General features: G+C 46.8%; 1 protein-coding gene across 1 annotated transcript in view; it reads left to right on the forward strand.

Annotated features, from left to right (window-relative positions):
- Window positions 1–26,459, forward strand: part of CACNA1E (calcium voltage-gated channel subunit alpha1 E) — a 383,585-nt gene that overhangs the window by 182,096 nt on the left and 175,030 nt on the right. Inside the window, exons 6-8 of the mRNA XM_070397384.1 lie at window positions 15,712–15,815; window positions 17,397–17,549; window positions 18,701–18,882. Coding sequence (XP_070253485.1) covers window positions 15,712–15,815; window positions 17,397–17,549; window positions 18,701–18,882 — 439 coding nt within the window. The remainder of the gene's footprint in view (window positions 1–15,711; window positions 15,816–17,396; window positions 17,550–18,700; window positions 18,883–26,459) is intronic.

Below are 26,459 nucleotides of genomic sequence, written 5' to 3' on the forward strand. Positions count from 1 at the left end.
GCTGCCGGGTTGAAATCTTCAGACAGCCTGGCCAGCTCAGCCAGCTGAGTCCTCCATTGTTGAGTGTGCATCTCACAGGCCACATTTGGACCGGTGTTCAGGAGATTAGGAGCCTCACAGTGACGTTGTTGGGGAAGGAGTATGTGGAGGAGACCTCCGTGCAGGGCAGAGAGGGTGGGACCATAGCCTCTGGCAACTGAAAGTGGACTTAAGGGCATCTAGTTCATCAGTTTCTTCAACAACATCCCTGACAGCTGGTTGCCAAGCAGCTGCTTGGACTTGCACTATAATGGAGAGCTCACTACTGGGCAAGACACACCATTCCATTGTTGGGTAGCTCCTAGGCCAGGGGTGGGCAAACTTTTTGACTCGAGGGCCACAATGGATTCTTAAACTGGACTGGAGGGCCAGAACAAAACCATGGATGGAGTGTTTGTGTGAACTAATATAAATTCAAAGTAAACATCATTACATAAAAGGGTACGGTCTTTTTTTTTTTTTTTTTTTTTTTTTAGTTTTATTCATTTCAAACGGGCCAGATCCGGCCGCGGGCCGTAGTTTGCCCATGGCTGTCCTAGGCCCTTCCCCTTCCCTCCCATTCCCCTCCATCTGCTTTTCCTCATCTTCCCATCTTCCCCTCCTCCTTCCCTATCTGTCTTTCTGGACAAAATCTGGCCCCTTTTAATGTGATCTACTAGCTCAAGTAATGTCAGTGTAAGTCTTCAAGTGACAGCCACAGACTAGCATATAAAACATTCATACTTTGCACCTGACATCATATCAAGACCTCCTGTGCTGCCCCCTTTCCCCGAGTTTCTCAGTAGAGAAATATGGCACTCATACTGCACATAGGGTGCCAGCTGGTCTGCCTCATGGAGATTCTTTCAGATGATACTACGTGTCTATGGATAGTCTGAGCTTGTTGGTTAGCCCCCTCATCGCACTGCTGGCAGACAGGAGGCCCCTGCTGGTCAATCCCAGAGCTTTTACATATGAAGAATTGTCATTGTCCTCTAGGTGTTTTTTTTTCTTTTTCTGTTGTCATCTAAGCTATTGATAAATACATTAAAATGGACAGAATGGACAGAAATGATAATGGACAGAAATGATGATAGAATTCCATGACACATGTCTAGAGACCACCCTATAGGTTGAAATTAGTAACATAATTACATTCTATCTATCTGTCTACCTATCTATCTAATCAGTACTCACTAGTCTTCTGAGATGTTTGCTATTATTGTCATTATTTTTCTGATGGGGTAGTAGAACCACAGAGGGGTTAAATAAGTTGCCCAAGATTTCACAGGCTCTAAATAGCTATGTGAGTATTTGAACTACATCTTTCATTCACTGATCACTGTAATTTAGGCAAGGTTTTTCGAATGTCAGAAACTAACCCAGTGGTACTCAGCACCATTTTGATCGAATAAGTGATTTTGTCAAAAGGCTTGCCTGAAATACAGGGATCCCACATCCTTAGCATTCTCCTGATCTGTTCTTCTAATAACTTTGTTTAAAAAAAAAAGAAACAAAACTAGCTCAGATGGGTTTGTTCCAAGCAATCCATGCTGATTCCTAAAAATACGAAACAATACTGATAGTGATGGTCATAGTCTTCACGTTTACTGAGCCCTCACCTGTTCCAGGCACTGAGCTCAGCTCTTCCCATGCGTGATTTGATCATCTTGCTTTCTCATTGCTCACAAACTATTTACCAAAGTATTACCGAGTTCTTTTGGGATTATCAGTGAGCTCACTGGTTATTATTCTAGAATCATCCTTTTCTCTTTCTTTTTTTGGAAATCAAGATATTTGCTCAGGTTTTTAAGGTCTTTGATTTTATCTCCCATTTCTTACAAGCTACCCGTTTGGATGTCCTTTCAGTGCTGAGTCTAAATGAGCATTGAACTTGGGAGCTGGAGACTGGCTTCCAGACCAGTTCTGCTGCTGTATGGGACTCACAGCAGATCTCTCAACCTTCTGGAGCTGTGGTCTCCTCCTCCCCTTTCAAATGGGGACAGTCATCCCTTCACTGAATATGTCTAGGGATATGGAGGTGCTCTTGTGGGAGAATATTTATGTAAAATGCCCCCAGACTTCAAAGTTCCAGACCTGTTTGGGCCATTATTATTTAACATGGTTAGGTATTGTCTCTCATACAATCTCATATCTGGGTTTCACTTTGCACAGAATCTGTCCTATGTCCTACCCCTTTTAAGTTATTTTATATTCTTACAAGACACATGGAAGTATGGCTGAATGTTGGTTATCAGACCCAGAGAGGGCTACCCACCGGCCACCTTCCCCACTGGCATGTGCTCAAGGTTGGAAGGATGGGAGTTGCAAACTCATGGCGGGAGAGGGTATTCTTGTTAGAGTTCTCTGGACCAGAGTACAGCTTCCCTGCCTGCTCTCCTCAGCAGAAGTCCTCCCAGAAGCAAGCCACATCGATCCCGGAAGGAAGGGCCATAGGCATTGATTTTCATTCCCTTCTCTTTCCTTCCTCCCTCCGTCTGTGTGTCAGCAGGATGGTCTGGTGCCCACTGAGGTTTCTTCTGTGGGAGGGAGCAACTAGCTTTTGACTTCTGCAGCATCAGCAGCCTTATTTCCTCATTGGGAAAACTAAGGCACAAAAGGATGGGCAAGGACGTTCATGGTGCCACGACATGGGCAGAGCCAGGAGCTGCCCTGTTCCACCCCTTCAAAGTCATAGTCCATTGGATTGTAAGGTCTGGGAGGGCCGGACCGCAGCCCTCTTGTTACCATTGCATCCTACCTAGGTGCTCACATTGTCTGGCACTCGGTGCATGTGAAGTGTAAGCGGATATACATGCAGGAATGAAGGAATGAATGGGGGGGGGGTTCTTTTGCAAGAGAACTGTGGCCCCTCCCCATCTGGATAATATGCAGCCCTTAAGCGTTGTGAGGAGGACTCCCAGAAAGAGTTCATCGGAAGCTCCATCAATCTTTACTCTTTACATCTGTCAGCAAGAACGGGAATGTTCTGAGACTGGTGGAAACGTGCGCCTAGACTAGCGAATGATTTTGGTTGTGAACTGTCACCAGTGAAGGGCGCTGCAGGTGTAAGGATGCAGGATGGGTTTCTGCCTCGAATATGGTTATGGACTGGAGTGGTCCAGGGCGTCTTCTCACCGGATGCCCTGCAGTGTGGTATGGACACCCCTTATCCCTCTGGGGGGAAGGAGTACGGTACACCTTCATGCAGGGTTTGCTGGACAGTGAATTTCCATACATTTTTATTTCATGATACCCCTGAGAGATCCCCCTGACTCCTCATGTCCCCATAATAGCCACCTCGAAAGCAAGGATATCCCGAAGAAGCAGAAAGTCGGGCTCCCTGCAAGGCCACAGCAGGACAACAGACCTTAACTGCGGAGGCAGGAGGGGGAGCAGCCGGCTCATCCCCCTGGACAGCTGCCCTCAGAGAACCCCTGTGTACCCTGCTCTTTTGAGTGCGCTGCTTTTCATAATGGTAGTACTAGGACCTTCTCCCCCAGGAGGGTCACCCTGAACTGCAGATCCACCTCCAATACTGCATTGGTTGGGAGGGTGGATGGCCTGGCCACGTTTGGGGCTGATGGGAAGAAGTCAAGCAGGGGTGTGTGTGTGTGTATGGGGGGGGCGGGGTGAATGAGCAGGCACTATGGTCATATGGAGGGACACTTCCAGGTCTGAGGGGCTCAGATTCCTAGTCACTAGAATGGAGACCAGCATTTGGGCTGCCCCCCCGCTGCTGGAGTTATACAAAGGAAGCGCCTCTTAATGTAGCTGCAAGACTGTCCCTCCCATGTTCAAAGATAAGCATCATAGGCTCCTGGAATTATTCTAATCTTCCAGGCTTACCTCCTGGTTTCTTCTCTCATTTTCCCTGTAATGTTTCTTTAAGCCAATCTCTAGTTATTCTGGACAATTTTATCTGGAACCACTCCTTTCTGTCTCTTTAAAGGCAGTGCCTGTTTCAAAAACCAGGATTGAGTTTAAAAGTAGAACCAGTCTGAATCTTGTCCAGGACCCTACACTCTTTGTATAACGCCAGGCTTGGGGAGGGGATGCCTCGGGAGGCTGAGAACTGCCCATTCCTGCAAGGGTTCAATAGGGTGGGATGATGTGAGCCCCAAAACATTAAATAGGGGCTGGGAGTTGGGGCTTGATATTTTCCAAGATCATTTCCAACTTGAAGTTGATCTACTCTTTCCTGCAACATACATTTATTGAGCCCTTACTCGTGCCTTGCCATAGACTGGATGCTTGTGCCCCCCAAATTGATATGTTGAAACCTAATCCCCAATGTGTGACGGTAGTTGGAGACGGGGCCTTTGGAACGTGATTAGCTAATGGTATTAGTGCCGTTTAAAGAAGGGGCCAGAGAGCTCCCTTGTCCCTTCTGCCATGTGAGGACACAGTGAGTGTGTTCTTAAAGTAATTCTGAAAACGCCTGCATCCAAGAGAGTAAACATCTGCATTGTCCTATGTACACATTGTCCAATAGCTTTTCCAAAATGGTCATACCAATTTACTGCCTTTCTAGTGGTAGCAATTTCATAAGCAGAAAAGGTGATTGTGTCCTTTTCATTTGAATTTCTTGCCATTGACCCTTTCCATACAATCGTTAAACAGCCTGTGTTTCTTCTTTCGTGAATTGTCGATAACCTTGTTCTTTTTGATGCCAGATTGGCACCGACATTAGCCGTGGCTGTACCTAGACAGGGTCAGTTACAGAGGATGCGAAGCTCAGTGCCAGGAACAGTGGTTTACAATATTTTCATGAAATATTAACCTGGTCTCAGCCTGGTTTCTTTCATGCTCGGAGGCCATGAGCTCATTTGCATAGCTGGCAAGGTAAAAATAACTTCAGAGCTGAAAAGAAAGATCGCTGCCGTCAAGTTAAACGGGACCCTGGGCGCCAGTCCTTCTACAAGGACAGCGGTCCCTTCGTCTGGACTCCTTTATTAATCAACGCGCTCCATTGTTCCTTATAAATAGAAAAGGTGCTCTTTTAAATTCCTTTCGGAGAAAATGGCCATGCTACTCAGCTCCTCTGCTGGGAGAGCAACCTCTGGGTTCCTCCAGCAGCTCAGCATCTTATTTATTCACAATGAGAGTAGAATTAAAACCACCTGCTTTGACCCAGGCCACATGGTTCAGTGGTTGAGCGTTGACCTAGGACAGTGGTTGGCTAACCGCGTCTCGCAAGCCACATGCGGTTCTTTGGCCCCTTGAGTGTGGCTCTTCCACAAAATACCACGTGTGGGTGCGCACGTACAGTGCGATTGAAACTTCATGGCCCATGCGCAGAAGTCGGTTTTCAGCCTGGGCGAGTCTATTTTGAAGAAGTGGCGTTAGAAGAAGTGGGGGGTGGACATATAGAGAGGATGAATGAAAGGAGATAGATGAAACAAGTATACAAGGTGAGTGTGGATGGGAGAGTTGGAAGGGGTCAACCTCAGCAAACGTACCTCAATCAGATTGAGGACGTTTTAAGCAAAGGCCAGCTTAGGAGTACCCTAATTAAGTTAATAACAATGTACTTACCTATATAGTTTAAGTTTAAAAAATTTGGCTCTCAAAAGAAATTTCAATCGTTGTACTGTTGGTATTTGGCTCTGTTGACTAATGAATTTGCCTACCACTGACCTAGGAATCAGGAGGTCACGGTTTGATTCCTGGTCAGGGCACATGCAGGAGGCAGCCGATCAATGATTTTCTCTCATCATCCATGTTTCTATCTCTCTCTCCCTCTCACTCTGAAATCAATGAAAATATATTAAAACAAAACAAAGAAAACCATCTACTTTGCTCGTGTTTACCTATCTTTGTCAAATAGATTTGGGTAATAGTTAAAGAGTTCCAGTACATAGACACCATTCTTTTTAATTATTAAAATGGTATGTATTTCATTGTATTCCAAATAAGTGGCATGAGATGCGAAATGACTCAGATGCACGAGAATGAATTTTGGTTTCATGACTCTAAAATGTTAAAAAGCATTTTGTTTTCTCTGACCAATGGCTCTGGCCCATTTGGCTGCTCTGTAGACAGTGGGCATTTTAGAGCAAGTTTATGGCCGCTTCTTTGTCATACACTGAAACTGGAGGTTTGTATGGGAAATAATCTGGGTATTTTAAAAAATACTTGACATCTTAGCAGACAGATGGCATAGGTTCGCCACACAGATCAATCTCTCGAACATTGTAGGCAGGGAAGTGGAATGATGGGCGAATGTACTTTTTCTAAAATGAATGACCCATTAATGGGTGGGATGAGGACACATTTGTAATACCTTAACTAATAAAAAAAATGAATGACCCATGATTTGTTTGAAAGTCATTTATTTAAGAAGGTTTGATAAACTCATATTCTTTCAGCCAGATATTTCCCAGATATTTTTTAAAGCCCTCAACTGCCCCTCCCCATACTGTGAGAAGGTAGACTTTTATTGCTTAGGGTTTTCTTTACTTCTTACTTTGAAGGATCCCCCCGAGTAACCCTCCACCTGTGTTAACCTGCTGGCACTGGCATCAGCGTTTGAAGTTTTGAGGAGAAGACTCTGGCTCTCTCCAGGGTCAGGGATGCTTATAATTTTTCAGTCTTTCTGAAGCTGACAAGAGAGCCCAGAGTTTCAGTGTCTTGGCCACTTGCTAAGGTGACATCAAGGAAAAAGCTCGCACATTCTCTAATTGGTATATCGGCTCCATGCCAGGGCCATGGTTCTGAGCTTTTCCTTGATTTTCTTGTCTTTTATTTAGCTCTTGTCTGGCCTTGCCAGTTCTCTCAACTTTCACTTTGGTTTCTTCTCCAGATGGTATTGTCTGGACAGGATGGGTGAGTAGTAGGTCACTGCAAGGAACCGAAACTGAGCTGGTCTAGCGTTAGGAAAGAGAGGCCTTTCAAGGAAGGGGCGTCTCCCAGAACCACCACGTTGCAGAAATGTCAGGAAGCAGTCAGGCTTCAGGAACCACAGGATCAGGGTGCTGGCTCCAGCGGAATTCCTTCCTTCTTTCATTCCTCTTCCCTGCACAGGACCAGCTTTCTTCTCCTCTCTCACTGTAGCCAGCTTTATTCTGTAAGAGGAACATGACCCATGACAGCCCCTGATGCCTTTTGTGTCATGGCCTAGGCTGCTTCCGAAGAGATCAACCAAACTCTGTGCAAACATCTAGGGGAGGAGCTCCCTGCCCCTGCCCCTGCCTTTGCCCTGTGAACGGGCCAGCAATGGCACTTAAGACCATTGCAGTTTATGAAAAGGACAGTGGGATGGAGTGTGGTTATCAGAGGAAGAGGGGGAACTGGCAGTGCAATCAGTGGCCGCTGTGTGTGGCAGTGTTGGGTTCTACAGCGGGTCTCTGTGATCTGATACCGGAGTTCACCAGTGCATTCTTCCAAGAGGCCACTATTAGGGGCCTGAGTGAATGAATAGTGAGCTGGGTTCTTGCCTCAGCTGGTCTCCACCCCTGACTTGTCATCTCGCAAATGCTTATTATTGGACCTGAGGGAGACCTGGGGAGAGAAAGTGTGTGGGTGGTAGATTAACAGATAATCCCACACCACTACTAACAAAACAACTCAAAGAACATGTATTTATGTGGGTGAGTTCTTATAACGTGGGATTTCCCTCTCCAGCAATTCTCCATCTTTTTGGACTCTCCGAAGCACAGTTTTGGTAACACTCAAATGATGCTGCAATCACAGGGCACCATAACGCTCTGCAGAGAGGCAGCTCTGTGGTCTTCGTAGAAAGGCATTTGTCAAATACATGTGCCTTTGGGATGGATTTCTAGCCATTACCTTTAGTAGCTACTGAAAGTGCTCCAAATTTGGAAACTAAATTTCTGGGTTTGAGTTTTCAGCTTAACCATTTACTACCTCAGTGACCTTGGGCTAGCCAATTTCTCTTTCTGAGGTTGAATTCTCATACTTATAAGACAATAGGTAATGGTATCTGTATGGAATGGAACTATGGAAACCGAAACAACAATGAGGTAGTTTTATTTTTATCATCATCATTGTCGTCATCATCTTCTGGACCTGAATGGCAATGGTAGAGTGTCTGCCCATCACTTGGCATTTCTCTTTGCTGTGTGTGAGGGAATAATCAAGACTTTCTCATTAAAAAAGAAAGCAACGCAGAACCATTGGTAGGAACTCGATATTTGTTTCCATTATACTGAGGTTAAGCAACTAAAACCCTCTGTATGTTTCCTTGTTCTTGACCTCCCATCATCCGGGGAAACTTTTCTTTTGGAATGAGGCTTCCTTCGCAGATGCGCTTGGGTTAAGCTTCATGCAACTCCAAATGATGTTTAAAGAAGAAAACAGAAGGGCGTCTTCATCATTGCTGACAGTCCCTCAAAACCATGATTTGTGGCCGGGGGTCATTCGGCAACCTCCTCATTTCTTCCTGAGAGGGGCTGAGAGTGGGTAGGGACTAGGTGTGAAACAGGTGCCTGGCGTTTAATGTACGGAGGAATTGCTATTTGAGAGGTTCTCCCACAGCAGTGGTTCTTAGCCAGGGGTGCTGCGCGGAGGACGTTTGACAATATCTAGAGACATTTTTCATTGTCCTAACCGGGGGAGGGGGATTGGAAGAGGGGTTACTACTGGCATCTAGTAGGTGGAGACCAAGGATGCTGCTAAACATCTTACAGTGCGCAGGACAGCTCCCCCGTCCCCGCCAACAAAGATCTGGTCTCAAATGTCAATACAACCTCCTCTCCTTGGTGTGACATGGTCCGATGGCTGAACTTTTTTTCGGTGAGAAAGGAAAGGGGATTTTTAGACCATGATTTTTCTGTTCCTCAAAAGGCATATTTTGAGACCACTGCATATGCACGAAGATTCTCATGAAACTTAATTAGGAACCCCACTTAAAATTCCAGAAAGGGTTGCCTCACGTTTGTTAAATACAGAACCACTTATTCCCTCCTGGAAAGGCCACAGATCTCCTTTATTGGAAAAGGACAACTTGACCTACCCTGCTTCCCATCCTCCTAAGAAATATTAGGGCTTCCTGGCCACATCTAGTGTGCGTGTGTGTGTGTGTGTGTGTGTGTGTGTGTGTGTGTGTATAAATGGTTGCCAAAGGGGAGAAGGCTGGAGGTATGAGAATAAAAAAAATAGCCCTAACTGGTTTAGCTCAGTGGATAGATCATCAGCCTGTGGACTAAAGTGTCCCAGGTTCAATTCCGGTCAAGGGTACATGCCAGGGTTGTGGGCTCGATCCCCAGTAGGGGCATGCAGTAGGCAGCCAATCAATGATTCTCTCTCATCATCAATGTTTTCATCTCTCTCTCCCTCTCCCTTCCTCTCTGAAATCAATAATTAAAAAAAAATAGTGGAAGGACAAAAAGAAAGAGGAAAAAATAGGTAATAAAAAACCCTATTTAAATAAGAACTTAAACCAAATCAAACATAATTTGCTATAGTCAGAAAAATATTTTATGCATTGTTTGTGGGCTTAGAAGACTATCCATGCTCTACTTTGGCCATATATTAGCTCAAACACACACGCATACACACACACACACATACACACACAGTCTCATGATGGTTTTGAAGTTGGTGGGGGTATGTGAGATCTCTTTAAGAAGGACCATTCTGGAGGAGGGCAAGATGCTGGTGCTACCTCAGGTACCATTGGCTGGATCAGGCTCTCCTAGGATATGTCTGTGGTTCTTGGAAAAGTGCAAAATCTTTCAAGACAAACTGTTTCATTGTCTGAGAAAGCACCAAGAGGTGCACGATGCTATTAAGGCAGCAGGTCATGTTGGTCCACTTTGTCTTCTTTAGAACAGTCTCCCTAGAGAGCATGAGCAGTACATTGGCTGGTCTCTATGTCTGGGTTTCTCAAACTGTGGGTGAGCCCCATTAGAGAGTCATGGAAACCATTTAGTTGGTTGCAAGCAGCATTAAAAAAAATAGAAAAAGATGAATTTAAGAGAAAATATGAGCGTTATCACACATAGAAAAAGTATCCTATATAATAAAAGGCTTAATATGCAAATCGTCCCCTCAGGAGTTCGACCTATCCGGAGTTCGACCACCCACTATGATGTGCATTGACCACCAGGGGGTGGTGCAGAACGAAGGAAGGCCTCAGCCATCCCTGATTGCTGGCCAAGCCTAGGGACCCTACCCGTGCATGAATTTTGTACACCGGGCCTCTGGTTATTTTATAAAGCATTATGTAATTGTATATGTAAATACACCCTGGCTTGTGATGTAAAATATACTTCCTACTGTTGGCTATGGCCCCAAAGTATTTGAAAATCACTTCTTGCATCAACTCTCTTTGGAAGGCACTGTTCCCATTTTACAGATGAAAGCATGATTGCTCAGAGAGGCCACTGCATAAGCTGGACAGCTAGTGTGACTGATGGAACTGGGATTTGAAACCAGCCAGTGAGAGCGTGTGTTTGCCTACTTTCTCAGAATCCCAGTGCAAGTCTCTTTTGATTGTAAACCTTTTCCAGGGACAGGTAGGTTGCCCTCTGGTTTCTGGAGTCTGGGTCATGTTATTTAGGCCGGGAGAGAAGGCAAGGCAGGGGCATCTCAGGCAAGAGGGAGGCTCAGGTGAGTAAGAGGTGAATCCAAGACATGTGTTAAAGGAAGGAGATGATAGACTTTGGTGCCTCACTGAAGGTAAAATAGAAGAAGACACGAAGGAACCAACCATCTATGGGGCACTTTTAAGTGGACACAGCAACTCCCTTATGTTGACCCATGGAAATGACTCAACTCTGTGTTGGAAATTGGCTGGTGTTAATCAACCCTTCTCCACAGATGCCAGCAACTTGCCTTTTGAATGCTAATGAGGTTCTTTCTCCCTTGCAGTCTATATGGACAGAGACAAAACGGGTTGTTATGGGGCTCAGGAGGGAATCCTGGACCTAACGTTAGCAGACCTGTGGTTGTGTCTCTGCTCAGAGACTTGCCCATGTGTTTAGGGCGGGAGTAACAACTGAGGGGGAAGCTCTTTACCTGGTCGTTCCTGCTCATCCCTTAAATAGAGTTGCCAGATTTAAATAAACATACAGGATGCCTAGTTACATTTGAATTTCAGATAAACAATGGATAATTGTAGTGTAATGTTTGTATAATGCTTCAGGGTATTTTCGGCCATGGACTTGTACAGTGAAATATGCCTGTGGCAAAAAGACTGTTAGACCTGGATTGACAAGGTGGCTAAGACAGAACCCAAGGTCAAAAGGATCGCAGGGTTGAAGAATTCTTTGGGTGACCGTCTTGGGGGGAGACCATTTGATTGTAATTGCCCAGAGCCTCCCTGCTATCGCCTGCCCTGCCAGGCCACAATAGTGATGGTCGTGCCGCACCCTTGGGATCACAGCAGCCTCCATTCTCTTCTTACCTGCTGACGACTAAAAGCAAAATCCTTGGAGGTAGGGCTGAGCCACCACATCCTTCAGGAAGCCGCTTTTGAACATTTACCGTGTGCAGAACACTGCGTCTGTGCTGGTGGTGGTTAGAGGTTCATGTTTGTTCTCCATCTATCCTCTGCATAGGGGGGTAAAGTAGTAATTAAGCACCCACTCCTGTGTACAGAGCTCTCCACCAGGCTCTGTGCTCATGGTGACAAAAGAAATGGAAAACACAGCCTCACATGTGCCTGTTGGGACGGCAGAGAGCTTAGGCTTTTATTAACTCAGAATTGGAGTTATCCTCCGTGGCCTCACTCTGACTTTGTGTGGCGCGTGTCTCTTCCTGGGTGTATGTGTAGATAATTGCCATAGTCGTCACCCGAGGTGCATGGAGCCCCCCACCCTCCTGTCTTGAGAGTGATTCCTGGCAATTCTGGAGAGAGGGGAGGGAAGGGAGGTCCTGGCTTGCGGCCTTGCAGTGAAGGGAACCAAGTTCATGGTTTATTTGGGGGCCAAACATTGTGCCCTTGGTATTATTTGGGAAACAGGCTGGACCAGGAACCAGGGGAGCTGTCCAGTGCTGAGAAGACCTCGCGAGGCATCATGGCAGAGCCCGAAAGAGATGGGCTTTGATATCAAGAGAGAACTCACTTTAACTCCAGGCCTTGCTGTTTATAAACATTGTCACTTTTTCTGAGCTTCAGTTTCCTCTTCTATGAAATGGAGGCAATTGTAATATGAGGACATTTTTGAGGATTTCATGGGATAAAATATTTGAAAATGCTAGCAGATAGCACTGTGTCTGTCACTGCAGCATTTCCCATGCTCATAGGACCTTGGAAACTCCTCTGTTATGACACTCTTCATGGTGAATTATAATTATTTCATTTCTGTGTCTGCCTACTTCCACTAGACGGGGCCAGGGCCGTTTCCTGCCGTTCACATTCCCTTGGCGGCATGCCTAGGGCCTGCTACTTCCGAGGCCCGGAGTTGTCCTGTGCTGTATGCACTTCAGGACTTGGGTTTTGCCCGAAGATGATGAGCCTTTACATCTTGTGTCTTCCTCCTGCTCTCCCCTGGTCTTGCTGTTTATAAACAATTTCTCTCTTTCTCTAACTCTCCACTGACTATGGGCGGAGCCCATCCTGTGCATCTGCTTGGCGGCAGGGGTCTTAGGACTATGTTGGGCCGTGATCATTAGGCCCTAAAATGCACAAGGACAGATTTCCAGCACACTCCTGCATGACCAAACAGATCTATGTTCGAATAGCATCCCAACTGTGCTCCCCGCTCCTCTCATTGGCGAGTTCCGGGATTTCTGTGGTATTGTGTACCTTTAGTACTTTGATCGGTGCAGTCCAATTGCTCAGTCATCCCTTGAGCCTTGTACTTGCCACACTCTGGGCTGGGTGTGGGGGACATCGAGATGAGGAAGACAGTCTCTTTGCTTGAGGTGCTTCCAGTCTCGTGGGGGAGACAGATGTGGAAACAGAGAATTTCTCTCCCAGTCGGTAAGGACCACGATGGCAGTGGGCACAGAAATTTATGGACCCACAGAGTCAGGGTCCTTTTCCTCAATTATCTTCTCCCCCTAAGAATCCCATGGCTCCTGCTTCTAACAGACGGACAGGGGAACCAAGTCATAGTTCTCACCCTTAAGGACAATTTGAACACTGGGAGGTAGGGAGCAGCGAGTGGCCAGACTGCCTCAGCCTAGTAGACAGCCCTCCTGCACTGGAAGAAAATCAAGTGTAAGGGCCAGGGGAGACGGGCCACAGGCTACATGGCCCTGGCTGAAGTGGCACTCGGAGGACTTGGGGAGCAGGTAGTTCAGCCGAGGGCTGCATTTAATGAAAAGAACTTATCTCCTGGCTGGCTACCCAAGGCCTCCAGACATATACCGTATTTCCTCTTCTCTCTGTAGGTTAGCTTTATTTACTCTTGTTCTCTTTCCCGCGTGAGCTTTCTTATCTCTGACATTTGCTTCTCCACCAGCTTTGATTTCTTTTTATTTTCCATCTTGTTTCCATTTCCATGTTTTCTTTCACTGCTCACTTTCCTCTCCTCTCTTTCTCCTCTCCCTCTATCATTTCCCCCTCTCTCTACACTTGTGCCTTTTTGCCTTTTAATTTTGTCTTTCTGCCCCTATCTCCTTGTTCTGAAATGTATCTTGTTCAACTCAAGGGCTGGGGAGGACATTTTCATGTGCCACAGCCCCTTTTATGCTATGAAAGAGCATTTCCTGTGTGTCTGTGTGTCCCAGGAAACATAATTCTGGATCCTGACCTGGGCAGATTCTACCCAGGAGCGAACTAAGACGGAGCAAACTAGAGTGAAGGAGAGGCTCCATGTGCACCTCAGAGACCCCAAGTTTAAGGCTCCTTCCCCTGTTAGCAGAATCAGCTAAACAATGACCCCATTTCTGCCTCTCCAGTATCTTATCTCCACCTATCTCTGAAGCTTCTCTTTGCCTCTTTCCTTTATTTTTTTTTTAAAATTCTGTCCTATTTTCCATGTTTCTCTTTGATCTCTCATCTCTTCAGAATTTCCTTACTTATTAGAAATTACATCACTCCCCCCCTCCCCCTTAACCCCTCTCGTTGGCCTTGGAAGACAGAGTCAAAAGCAGTCAGAGACTCCGCTCCCTGAGTCCCTCCTTCTCAGATGAGGGCGTGGAAGTTTGGGAGACATGGAGAAGACTTGGGAGCCTTGCCTTACTCCCGAGATCCTTAATGAGAGTAGGATTTCTTTCTGGTTCTTATTTTGAGGTTGGATTAGTATAGAATTACAGAATCTCAAAGTTCAAAGAGATCTCCATTGGTCCTTTAAAATATTCTTCAACCCAAGTGGGAACCCTCTTAACTTCCTAATAGATAGTTGAGTACTTTTAATGTTAGGAAGCAGACTGCTTTGGTGCTGGGCAGCTCTTCCTGTTTCAAAGTTATTGTTCAGGGTTCTGATGTCCTGGATCTCTGTGCTTTGTTCCTGTGGACTCTCTATCTGCTTCTTAGAGATACTGTATAGCATAAGCCTTTCATTCACATTCTCTTTCAAGTACTGAAGGCACTTCAAGTATCTTCTTCAATACTTGAAATGTTTCAGAGGGTTCTACCAAAAATAATTAAGTGGAATGAAGTATTCTTGGCACCCTTTGACTATGTAGATAATTCACTTTTCTAAATGACTCATCCCCCAACAGTTCCAGATAGCTGAAATTGTCCTAGAGTGGTTCTGAGGGAGGTCAGGGACTATCCCACAGAGAGAAGGCTAAAATTAGAGTTGCAAAACCAATTTCATTAATGTTTGTGTTGGATGCAATGTCTGTTTTGCACATTATAGTGTACAGGCCTCTCTTGATATTCAATACCCTGTCATTTTATTTTTATACCTAGGCCTTGATACTCCCCCGTTCTGTAGACAAGGCTAGTGAGCCTCATCGAGGTTGAGTGACTTGCCTAAAGTTGCCCAGTTCAGGACTTAATACCCAGTTCTCTTGACTCTGGGCCTTTTGCTGAATTTTCCATTAATACTTAAGTGCCTTTGTCTCTCCAAAGTATCTGCAGTGTCATGAGGTTATATGAAATAAATTGTCTCCTCAAGACAAGGAACTTGGTGTCTACAATTTAATAGGATTTTTATAGTGTGTGTGTGTGTGTGTGTGTGTGTGCGCGCGCACACACACTTCTCTCAGGCTATGGCTGTGAAATGTGGAAAAATGGAAGCAAAGAAACCAAACCCAGGTCACACAGTGATTCTAAACAAGTATAAATATGCCATATGGGGACCAGTAGAGTTATTCCTTAATTATAAGCATCCCATCCGTGTGACTGATTTGTCTAGTTAAATTTAAGTGTCAAGGTGGAGAAGGGTGAGTTACTCCTTTATTGTACTTAATCCAGAGGAATTTTCTAAAGGAGATAGGAGACAGGGGAGTCTAAGAAAATTTTGAAATAAAAAATGTGAGGGCTTTGGTGGATTGGAAAGCAGGGAAGGAGGTTTGCAAGGAGCAGAGAGCAGTGCAGGGAACAGGCATGGGGCAGGTGCTGGAGACCTTGATTTGGAGATCATGATTTGGAACTAGGATTCTGACCTGATGATACGTTTTCCTTCTTTGCAAAGTGAAATCCATGGGGCTAAATTTAATCCCACTTGGAACCACTGGTGATTCACCCCAGCACAGGTGCGCCCACACACAGCTGGCGTCAGCTCGGTGTGCTTTCCCGCCTGATCCTTCTTTAACCCAGCTTCCCCCCAGGGACAGGGAAGAGAGCCAGACCCTGCTAACCTTGACCCTCTGTGTCTCCGTCTGCAGCATCCTGGCCACTGCGGGGACCCACTTCAACACACATGTGGACCTGAGGACCCTCCGGGCCGTGCGTGTCCTGAGGCCCCTGAAGCTTGTGTCAGGGATACCCAGTAAGCACCATCTTTCTTCCTTCTACTCTGCTAATAGACTCCCTGACATGTCCTCATCTGATCCGCGTCTAAGAGAATGTGGGGTAAATAAGAGACAGTGTCTCCTGGGAGTTAGCTCCCCTGGTAATAAACAGTGTGGATGCAACAACCGGACATAACATTTCTTTTTGAAACTTAGCAGCTTTTTTTTTTCAGATTTAAACATAATGAAAGATCTTTATAGAAACTTGGGAAAATACATGAAGTGATATAACATGAAAATGAAAAGCAAATAACTTTTTCTTTTTTGTTAATCCTCTCCTGAGGATATTTTTTTCCATTGACTTATTTTTTTTTTTAGGGAGAGTGGAAGGGAGGGAAGCAGGCAAGGGAGAGAGAGAGAGAGAGAAAAAAAACAAACATCCATTGGTTGCCTTCCACACACGCCCTGACTGGGGCTGGGAATCGAATCTGCAACCCAGATACATGCCCTTAACTGGGAATCAAACCCCAGACCAGTGATGGCGAACCTATGACACACGTGTCAGAGGTGACACGCGAACTCATTTTTTTGGGTTGATTTTTCTTTGTTAAATGGCATTTAAATATATAAAATAAATATCAAAAATATAAATCTTTGTTTTACTATGGTTGCAAATATAAAAAAAATTTCTATATGTGACATGGCACCAGAGTTAAGTTAGGGTTTTTCAAAATGCTGACACGCCGAGCTCAAAAGGTTCGCCATCACTGCCCCAGACCCTTGGGTGCGAGGGCTGATGTTCTAACCGCTGAGCACACCATCCCGGGCCAGAAAGAACTTTTAACATTTCTGTATATTTTTTTCTGTACATTTTAAATATAATTGTGATCCTTCTGTACATATAGTTTTAGATCCTGCCATAAGTATTCAATTTTCCTGACATTAAAAATTCTTCCAAAATATAATTTTAAAACCCGTGTTATAGTCTGCCATAGGGGTCATGGCTTGTTTAGCCATTGCTGTGTTGCTGGATATTTAGGCTATTTGCAGTTTTTCCTCCCAACTGGGAATAGTGCTGGGGCAAACACCTTTTTGCTTCGATCTTATTCACACCTCTGGTTATTTTCTTAGGCTAGAATCCTAGAAGTACAATTTCCGGGTCAGAGATATTTGATGAATACTGGTTACACTAAGTCTGCTCTCACAGCAGCGGCTGGGATGGCCGGGGCTGAGATAGGAGGATGGGGAAGATGAACTCTGACCTTGCTCTCACAAGACTCACAGTCCAGCAGGGCGAGGACCCACAGGCACATTATAATGAGTGTAACCTACAAGAGGAGCCTGAAAGACAACACGGGTGGAATAAATGAAGGGCGATAGGCGTGTACAAGGTCAGGGTGAGGAGGAGGAAGGGACTGATCCGTGGGGGAAGTCGGGAAGGCAGTTTTGACTTGACTTGTCCTGGTTATCCCTTTGCAGACGGTCTTTGCCATTTCAGGACCAATGGTTCTTTTCCCTGCACCACTTGCCCTCCTCCTCCTGGGAGAGGGGAGACTGAGCCCACGCTGGCAGGGGTGCCAAGTGAGGCTCCATTTGTCATCCTCTTTCCTTCCTTCCAGGCCTGCAGATCGTGTTGAAGTCCATCATGAAGGCCATGGTGCCCCTTCTGCAGATCGGACTCCTGCTCTTCTTCGCCATCCTGATGTTCGCTATCATCGGCTTGGAGTTCTACAGCGGGAAGCTGCACCGCGCATGCTTCATGAACAATTCAGGTGCGTTCCTAGACTGTCTCCTGCTTCTTCCCTTCTTCTCCCCTCGGGTCACTGGTCATTTCAGGGCCTTAATGAGAGACAGCTTGGAAAAGTATGTTCTATTCCAACCCTACAAAGAGAACCAGAAACTTCCTAGTCAGCAGATCTTTTGAGGCCCAACCAGCCCAGACTAAACATCCCTGTTGAGATTGCAAAGCTAATAACCTCCTAGGTTTACAGTTGGAGGAGGTCAAACAGGAGGCCTCAGCTCCCCCATGCATGGTAGAAGGCTATCGGGAGGCTGTCAGAAACTGTCTGTCTGAAGAAAGACCCTGTGTCCAGTGGCCTCTTCAGCCCACAGGCCTGGGAGACTTAGGAGTTCCATGGAGATGTGTTTCCTTCGTGGTCCATCTCATGACCTTCCTCCCTCTCTGCTGTGACCCACACACAGTGTGGAGGGACTGAGGCAGCTCTGAGCTTGGCTTGGCAGAGGGCCTTGGGGACTGGTGGGGTACCCAGACTCCAAATTCTTATCTCTTTGTATCTCATTGTTCTTGGCAAGTTGAGTAGCGTGCCCTAGGAGGAAAGAGGATGGGGAGAGGTTGAAGGAGCCCAATTAGGTACTGTTTTTTGGTTTTTTTTATGAATAGAATCTTTAAAGGACACCTTACACTTGGATTTTGATTTCTGATTTTTGTGTTTTATTCAAGACCAGGAATTTAGACCAGAAAAATAAAAAGAGTTAAGACTCACCAAGGGGACTGTAGCTTATGATGGTCCCCAAGAGACCCAGAAAGAACTCAGGATCTATCCTAGAGTCTGAGGTTTAGAAAATCAGTGAGATTCTGCCTTCACTTCAGACCTTTCTGTGTGACCCCGTCCTGTAAATTTCTGGTATGCAGGTGACGTTAGAGACTGTGGCCCGCGAAGAGTAGGTGCGCCATGTGCAGGAATGACTCCATTTTCAGAGGAGGTTGAGAAACACCGGGTTGAACACGTGGTATGCGGAGTGTGAGGTGTAGAGAGGCCAGAGATGGGAGGGAGCCTGAGACAACGAAGGACACACCTTTCTGTGGGAGATCGAGTTGCATGCTTGTGGCTTCCTGAGGTCATTTCCAGCTCATGCTAAATACCCATGTGGTTTGTTCCCCACCCTCCACATGTGCGTGCAGGTATTCTAGAAGGATTCGACCCCCCTCACCCGTGTGGCGTGCAGGGCTGCCCAGCTGGTTATGAATGCAGGGACTGGATCGGCCCCAACGACGGGATCACCCAGTTTGATAACATCCTCTTTGCTGTGCTGACTGTCTTCCAGTGCATCACCATGGAAGGGTGGACCACCGTGCTGTACAATGTGAGTAGAGCTGGCGAGGGGTGGGGGCAGAGGACAGAATTGGGGCATGAGGCTTCTGCATTGTTTGGGCTGGTTCGTCTGGGGAAAGGGATGGTTGGGGATCTGCCTGCATGTGTGCAAGCGTGTGTGCCTCTGTGTGTGTGTGTGTGTGTGTGTGTGTGTGTGTACTCAATCATGGGAAATCTTAGCCTCCATTTTCTGGCCCCTTGCTGAGTGGAAGTACACAGTTTCTTAATACAGGAAATTACAACGCGTATTGGATGGATGAACAGCTAGTTAAATCAGATCAACTCAGCAGTTATGGAGTATGTTCTGTAACAGGTTTGATGTGGTGGTGGGGTTCGGTAAGGGGTACCAAGGGGTACATATTTCTTGGTTACTGTCTTCCAAGAACTTACCATTGGTCTGGAAAGATATTGCCGTAGTTCTTAACCCTGGCTGCACTTTGGAATCAGCTGGGAGCTTTAAAAATTTACACCCCCTGGGCTCCACTCCAGACAAATTAAATAAGAATAGCTAGGGGTAAAGGCCTGTCATTGATTTTTTTTTTTCTAAAGCTTCCTAGCTGATTCTAACATTCAGCCACCGTCAAGAACCGCTGCATTACAGGCACATAAGAAACGTACTTAATTGTAAGACTCACGGTAAGACTCACTAGGGATGCTGGTGAAATATTCAGATGCGCAGGCCCTTTCTATGCAGGGTGTGAATAGTTGGTGAGCTTTTTACAAGTGCCCCTCATGAGTCATATGATCGGACATGTTGGGAAGGTTCTGAGTGGACACACAAGACAACTGACCGGCTGTCAGGGATGTTAGGATTCCTGCATGGGGCCAGAAGGTAGGCAGGTGACCACTGAAAGGCGCGGTGCAGGTCTGAGTTCTAAAGTAAGACAGGGAGCCCTAGCCGGTTTGGCTCAGTGGATAGAGCGTCGGCCTGCAGACTGAAGGGTCCCGGGTTTGATTCCGGTCAAGGGCATGTACCTTGGTTGCGGGCATATCCCCAGTAGGGGGTCTGCAGGAGGCAGCTGATAGATGTTTCTCTCTCATCGATGTTTCTAACTCTCTATCCTTCTCCCCTCCTCTCTGTAAAAAATCAATAAAATATATTAAAAAAAAATAAAATAAAGTAAGATAGGGTCCGGGGTGGGTGCGATTTGATGCCCGAGGAGCCTGGGTGGGCAAAGCCATTTGGGCAGGTTGCCTTTGTGAGTAGGTGCTTACAAAGGTCTGTACCCTCATATGCAGCCAGCCAGCCCACCCGCAGTCAGGTACCTTTGGAACACTCATTCCTCTTACCTGCATTCCCACAGCTGCCTTTACCCTAAGCTGCCCTCTGTTTCCTTTAACCTAGTTTCATTGCATAGAATGTTTTAGGTGGGGCAGAGTGTGGCTTATGTAAAGCCCCTTTAGAAGGTGCTCTGGGCATAACCTGTACTGGAGGGAAAGGAAATGTTCAATCTCAGGAGAGACTCCACCAGATTGTAGTGCCCGAGGAGCCGGGGTTTGCATAAAGCCTGTAAAGTAGGTGCTTAGTGAATGTCCATCCATCACCCGGATCCAGCCCCATACAGGCCGAGCAAGGCAGGATGGAGCTGGCAGAAAAGGAGTCACAGGCGGTTGAGCTAGAGGTCGAAAGGACAGTGAAGAAGTCCCCGGGACCAGCTTATGCCCAGCAAGCCCAGGGGTTACGTGTGACCTAGAAAGACCTTGAGGACACTCTGGGATTCTCGCCAGCTCGGGTGGGGTGGCAGGAAGGAGGGGAGGAAGGCAAGATGGATGAGTGCTGTCACTCCTCATTGGAGATGTGAAGGATGTCTTGAGGCCATGTCACTCAGATCAGCCAGGCGCCTCTGGGAATGACAGCACTGGCCCCACAGTGGCGGGTGTCATTTGTGGGGCTTTGGGAGTGATGTAATTCAATTATATGTGTAGACTCACCTAAGTGATGTGATAAATGCATGGAAAGCCTGAAAGGAGAAGTGTTGCTTTTGGAGATACAGGCGTGACCTGTTGGTCCTCCAGAGCCAAGGCTCAGAGGATATTGAGACAGGCAGGAACACAGATGAAGAAACACTCATCACTTCTATTAGTTTCTTTGTTCATTCATTAAACACATATTAAGTGAGCATCTACTACATTGCAAGCACTATGCTGAGGAATTAGGAAAACAGGGAGAAAACGAGTACCATGATCCCTGTTCTCATGGTGCTCTCTTCACATTCCCATTTCTCCCTAGTTATCTACCCAACATATGTATGGAGGTCACACAGACCGACTAACCCTGCTCTCATCTATAGTTTTGTGCCACCAAGGAAGTGGGGAGAAGGAGGTCAAGCTGCAGATTCTCTGAAACCTGTCACTCATGGGCTCCCAGCCAGCCATCAGCCGTTGAACTTCATTGTACTGAATGCCTCCTGCCACCCCATGACTAGATCCAGGGTCGAGGGAGCTAGTTGAGCTGTAGGGCTAGTTTCCAAAAAGCTGCTGGCTGCTCATGGGCAGAATGACCTCATGTCCACTTTGAGATGACATCACTTTCCAAAGCCTTGGATCTAGGGGCAGGGCACGGAGCCAGGAGTCCACAGCAGGGGCGATGGCCATAGTGAGGGGGATGACTACACCTTGATTCAGGAGAAGTTGGATGGAAAGGGCACCTGTTTTCAGCCAGTGGTAAAAGGACCAAGTCGGGCTCCCTGGGAAGAGAGGGCCAGCAAAGGCTGGGCTTCATCTGAGCAGGGAACTGGGGTGTGAAGCAGCCCCAGGAGGTGTGTTCTGCTAGGAGCAGACACATGCTCTGGAGTTAGGTTGTCTGCTCCTGGGGCAGCAGGTTCAGCGTACTGGACCCTTCCTAGTGGTGGGCACAGGGCTTTTAATTTATATCATGCAAGCTTTTAATTTCCCCAAATTCATCTATTCAGCTTGGACAGGAAAGAGGGTCAGGGAGTGGGAGAAAAATGACTTAAATAGTACAGGCTAATTTACCTACCAGTCCTTTCAGTGAGCTCTTGCCCATTGAAAGAAAGTGTGAGATGAGAGATGCCTGGGATCTTGGCTGAAAATCGCAGATTCTGGTAGTCCATGTCAACACTACCTGTGTAGTTTTCTTCTTTTAATATCAACTAAGAGCTTTGTAATGACAACATTTTGCATATGTATTAGAACTGGTTGCACACCATGGAATGAACAATGAACAACTCGTCAACTTAGTATTATAAATACATGCCTATATATGTATGTTTCTACAGATCCAGAAACTGCTCACTGTGCCATTATCACCACCACCATCACCGTAAGGTACAAATGTAGCTTGATGTCTCTTTTCTGCCACCCTTTCTAGGAAGACTCAATGCATCCAGCTGCTATTTCCTCGTACCGGCCACAAGGAAAAGGGGAGCCCCTAGTTCCTGGTCCAGCACCTCTTCTATTCACTGGCAGCAACAAATATGGGAGATTTATTGGCGCCAATTATGCCCAGACCAGTAGGAGAGCCTTCAAGTTTACTCTGTACATAGAAGCTCTGGCAAGCATGTGGACTCAGCCTAACCTTTTCATATACAACTTAAGTGCTTTTCTGTGTTTGCATCGCTTATCTGCTGCACAGACTTCCTAAATGCCTCCCGTGACCTTGTGGTGCCCTGCCAGTGATTACTCTTAACTTCATTTGCATGAAGCTTTCTCCTTATAATGCATTATTGTAAAAGGGGCAGGAAGGTTCTCATTGCCATGGCAACCCGAGTCCTCCATGCTCAAGCTAGTCTCTACCAAAATTTCCACTCCGCTTGGTCAAACTCCAACTGTATTCTTGGCTTCCCTCTCCTCTTGTGGTAGGAAGAATGCAAAGCAGTGTGTGGTTCCGCTGGCTGCTTCTTCCTGTTTTGACTATCTCTCCAAACAAAAGTCTCCTCAACTTGCAAAGTCTCCCCTCTTCTTACTAGTTTAATTCAGGTATTTCTCCTAATCTGGATAGGGGTTCCTTCGCCAATACAATATGTTCTCTCCAATCTATGCTGTTCCCTCTACAGATGGGACCATGGCTCAGGAATTGGCTTCTAACCCTCATCACCTGGGCCAGATGGGACTTCGAGAACTGGCTTTCTCCTGATTCTGGTCTTATTTATCTGTTGTCATCCTGGGTGTGTGTCATCTGCTGTTTGTGTTATGAGGACACGTACAGGTTGCAGAGGTTTCCAGTCTCTGTTCACATTTCCTCTCATCTGGGCTCTTAAAGTCCAGTAGTTTTTCACCTGTATTTCTGTAGCTCGAGCTATTTCTCTCCTCACTTGGTGTTGATAAACTTATGCAGATACAGACATTTCTTGGAGACCTGCTGTTTCTCCAGCGATGCAGGTATGCCAGCTGCATCTGTTATGACTGCCCGGGACGCTCCATGCTGCTGGGGTGGAAGAGATTTTTATAGCTTTTACTGGCTTTTGGCAAGAAGAGGCAACTGTAGTCTGGATGCTTTCCGAGAGTCTTCCTGAGTCCTCAGGAGTCCTTTGGTCTGTAACATGCCTATGGCTCTCCTTTAAGTTGCCTTCTCCCAGCTGCACATGGTTAATATTTGTTAAATGGTGAACAGCGACTCACTTTTGCCTCGTTGACATTTTGCTTATGTGTGGCATGCCTAAGAGTAATACTATGTCCGAGATTGATGAAGAAAATGCCATCTCCAACTTCGGAAGCTTCTCTGGTTTTATGGTATCTACAGAGAACGCCGCTGGTTCTGGGGCCCATAAGACCAGGGAGTGTGTTTGCACATCTTTGCTCAGTCCCCCTTGCCCACCTCCTCCACATGTCCCGGGAACAGAACTTATGTAAAACTCACTTGACAAATAGGGGGCCGGAGCCTCCCATCATCCTATGGTGCTAGAGCAGTAAGTGCACAAGCTGACGTCAGATCAGGAATATGGTTCGTAAAAATGTGTAGATTCCTGTGTCCAGGATCAGCCGTGCTCTAGAATAGGCTTTTCTTTCCCCACGTTCCTGTCTGCACTGCCCTGTTCCCGTGTCCCTGCAGGAGTCTGGGACCCTGCCATACAGGTGACCCTTGGAATCTGCTACTAGTGTCTGTTCATCTGTGACTTGCCTTATACACAGAGGGGCTGACAGGTGGATCCTGGAAGTTAGTCTGTCCCCTTTCCCCATGAAGGCTGAGAAGTGATGTAGGTTGGGAGCAAGATTAAGACCTGAGTTTGGACATGAATGAAGAATTTGCGATGCTCGTGATGTGGTGGTGTCAGGAGGGAGTTGAATAAACGAGACGAGGGTAGAAGTCTAGGCAGGAGTTTTCAGTGTGTAGATGGTATTGAAAGTCACAAGACTGGATAAGACAGAAAGGAAGTGAATCTGTAACTATTGGGAGAGAAGAGGGTCCAGAAGTGAAATTCAAGGTTAATATGTTGGTGAGTTGAGGAGTTATCAGGGAGGAGGTGGAGAAGGAACAGTAGGGAGGAGAGGCAAAAGTTGGGGAGTGTGCCAACCTGGAGGCCAAATGCAAAAAGGGCTTCAGGAAAGAGGAGACAGAGGTGATACCGGAGTCAAATGCTGCCAATGGCTCACACACAATGACAGCTGAGGAACCGCCTTCAGGGACCAGGAGCGGTTTGAGTGGAGTTGAAGGCTTGATACCTGATTGGAGAAGGTTTTAAAAAGGTTTGGAAACAGCGAGTACAGACCTTTGTGTTGAATTTGGTTGAAAGGGAAGCAGAGAAAATGGGGTAGGGGGAAATGCCATTCATTTACTGAGAAATCCTTCAAGATCAAAAATCACTGATGATGAAGGAGAGGATAGGCAGCTGGTGGAGCCACCTACTAAAGCAGATGACAAGGGATGGGCTTGAGCCGTCAGAGCCCGCGTGGAGGGCTGGGCTTGCGCAGAGCTCCACACTTTATCACAGCCCGGAGGGAAGGCACAGGGTTGCGGCGTTGGCATGCAGACCTGGGGATGGTAGCTTGTGGAAATTCTCCTGGTGCTTCTATTTTCTCAGTGAAATAGGAAGTAAGGACTTTAGTGGAGGGTGAGAGGAGGAGGATGTTGAAAGTTTGAGGAGAAGGTGTGAAATCGTTTTCTAGGAGAGTGAGGGAGTAAGTGGAGGGGGGATATGATGCCGTCCAGTATTCAGGGCCCACTGGGGGTTAGGGGTGACGAGGTTACAGTGAGACCGGGGATTGCGATGTGTTTGCCTCCGGCCACATTTGGCCACTGAGGTTCAGGCAGGACGTAGATGGAGAGTTGGCTTTAACCAGAATGTTCTTGCCAGGGGAGTGCAACAACGTGCCAGAGGGTCCAGGCTGGGCTCTTAGCATGGCAGTGGGCTTGGGGCAGAGAACGTGGAAAGGGAGTAGAATCAACTGGATTGCAGGCCCTTTTGGAAATATTATTCTTGAATCTCCTGGACAAATTCCATCTGTGGAGTAAGTTGAGAAACCTGTCTTATTGCACAGAGGAAGTGGGAAGTGAGTTCTGAAACCAAATGTTCGGATTTCTAATCTGCTCAGACTGCCTCCAGCAGAAGCAGAATGAGTGTGCAAAGTGAATGAACGAGGTGAGTGTGTGCCCAGGTGCAGAGTAAGCTGTGCCCAGAACGGTCCGCACACCTCCCGAGCCCTCCAAGGTGGCACTCCTGGGCGCCTGGCTCCAGCCCGGTTCCGAACACTAACCTGGGGGAACATTTGGGGGCTGACGCCCACCAGGCTCACCCATGTTCCTCGCAGGCATTGTCCTCTGTCATGGTGTCTTCCTCCTCGGGGTGTCTGTCTACATCTTTATTAAACACATTTACGTTTGCAGCTTCTGCTGCTGCCTCTGGCAGCCTGTTCTCCATGTTAATTACTTGTCCTCTCTCTCAACCCTGCTGGGCCGGGAGCCTGGACCACAGTCCTCCCCCCGCGGGAAGAAACTGTGGTTTTCTTTTTCTCCTTCACACATGTTTTTCCATGGATAGCTGCCTCCGCCCTGAAATTATTCCTACTCTTTCCTATCCATCTTAATAATTCCTCAAACCGGAGAGGCCGTCGTGTTTGGGGCTTATTCCAAATATGCTAAGTTTGCCTCCTGATCGGGTGCCTGAATTTCACACCACGCACCAGGCCAGCCTCCAAGTCGGGTCTGAGCAGAGCCATCAGGCTGGCTCAGGGCTCCTTTCTTTGGCCCACTCTAATATGCAGTTTAATTTCTGATCTGAGACCAGAGGCCTCGGGTGCCTGACGTGTCATGCGGTCTCAGGCCATAATCTCTCTGTTTTGAGTCGACACCAGGCCTTAGGATTCAAGGGCAGAAATGGACTGAAGTGGTGCGTTGGTGACTCAGTGGCTGTTTCAGACACTTTCCACTGGATCACTCTGGAACCCAAATCCTTACAGAATCTCAGCCAGACAGGGATGGCACCGTGCCTATCGCTGGCACACTGGGCAAGCTAAGAGGTCTCTGTTCATTTTCCCCTCAATTTATCATTCTCTGGAAAAGTATTTATTGAGCCCTTTCCGTGTGGCCCATCTGAGAATCGCTTGGAAGCAATCAGTGTAATTGCAGATTCCTGGGCTTTTCCTGGATCTGAGGAACCATCAGCCCCACAG

The sequence above is a fragment of the Myotis yumanensis genome, unplaced genomic scaffold (assembly GCF_028538775.1).
Source record: "Myotis yumanensis isolate MYYU_CA2020_CCGP unplaced genomic scaffold, mMyoYum1.0.hap1 SCAF_17, whole genome shotgun sequence".
NCBI lineage: Eukaryota > Metazoa > Chordata > Mammalia > Chiroptera > Vespertilionidae > Myotis > Myotis yumanensis.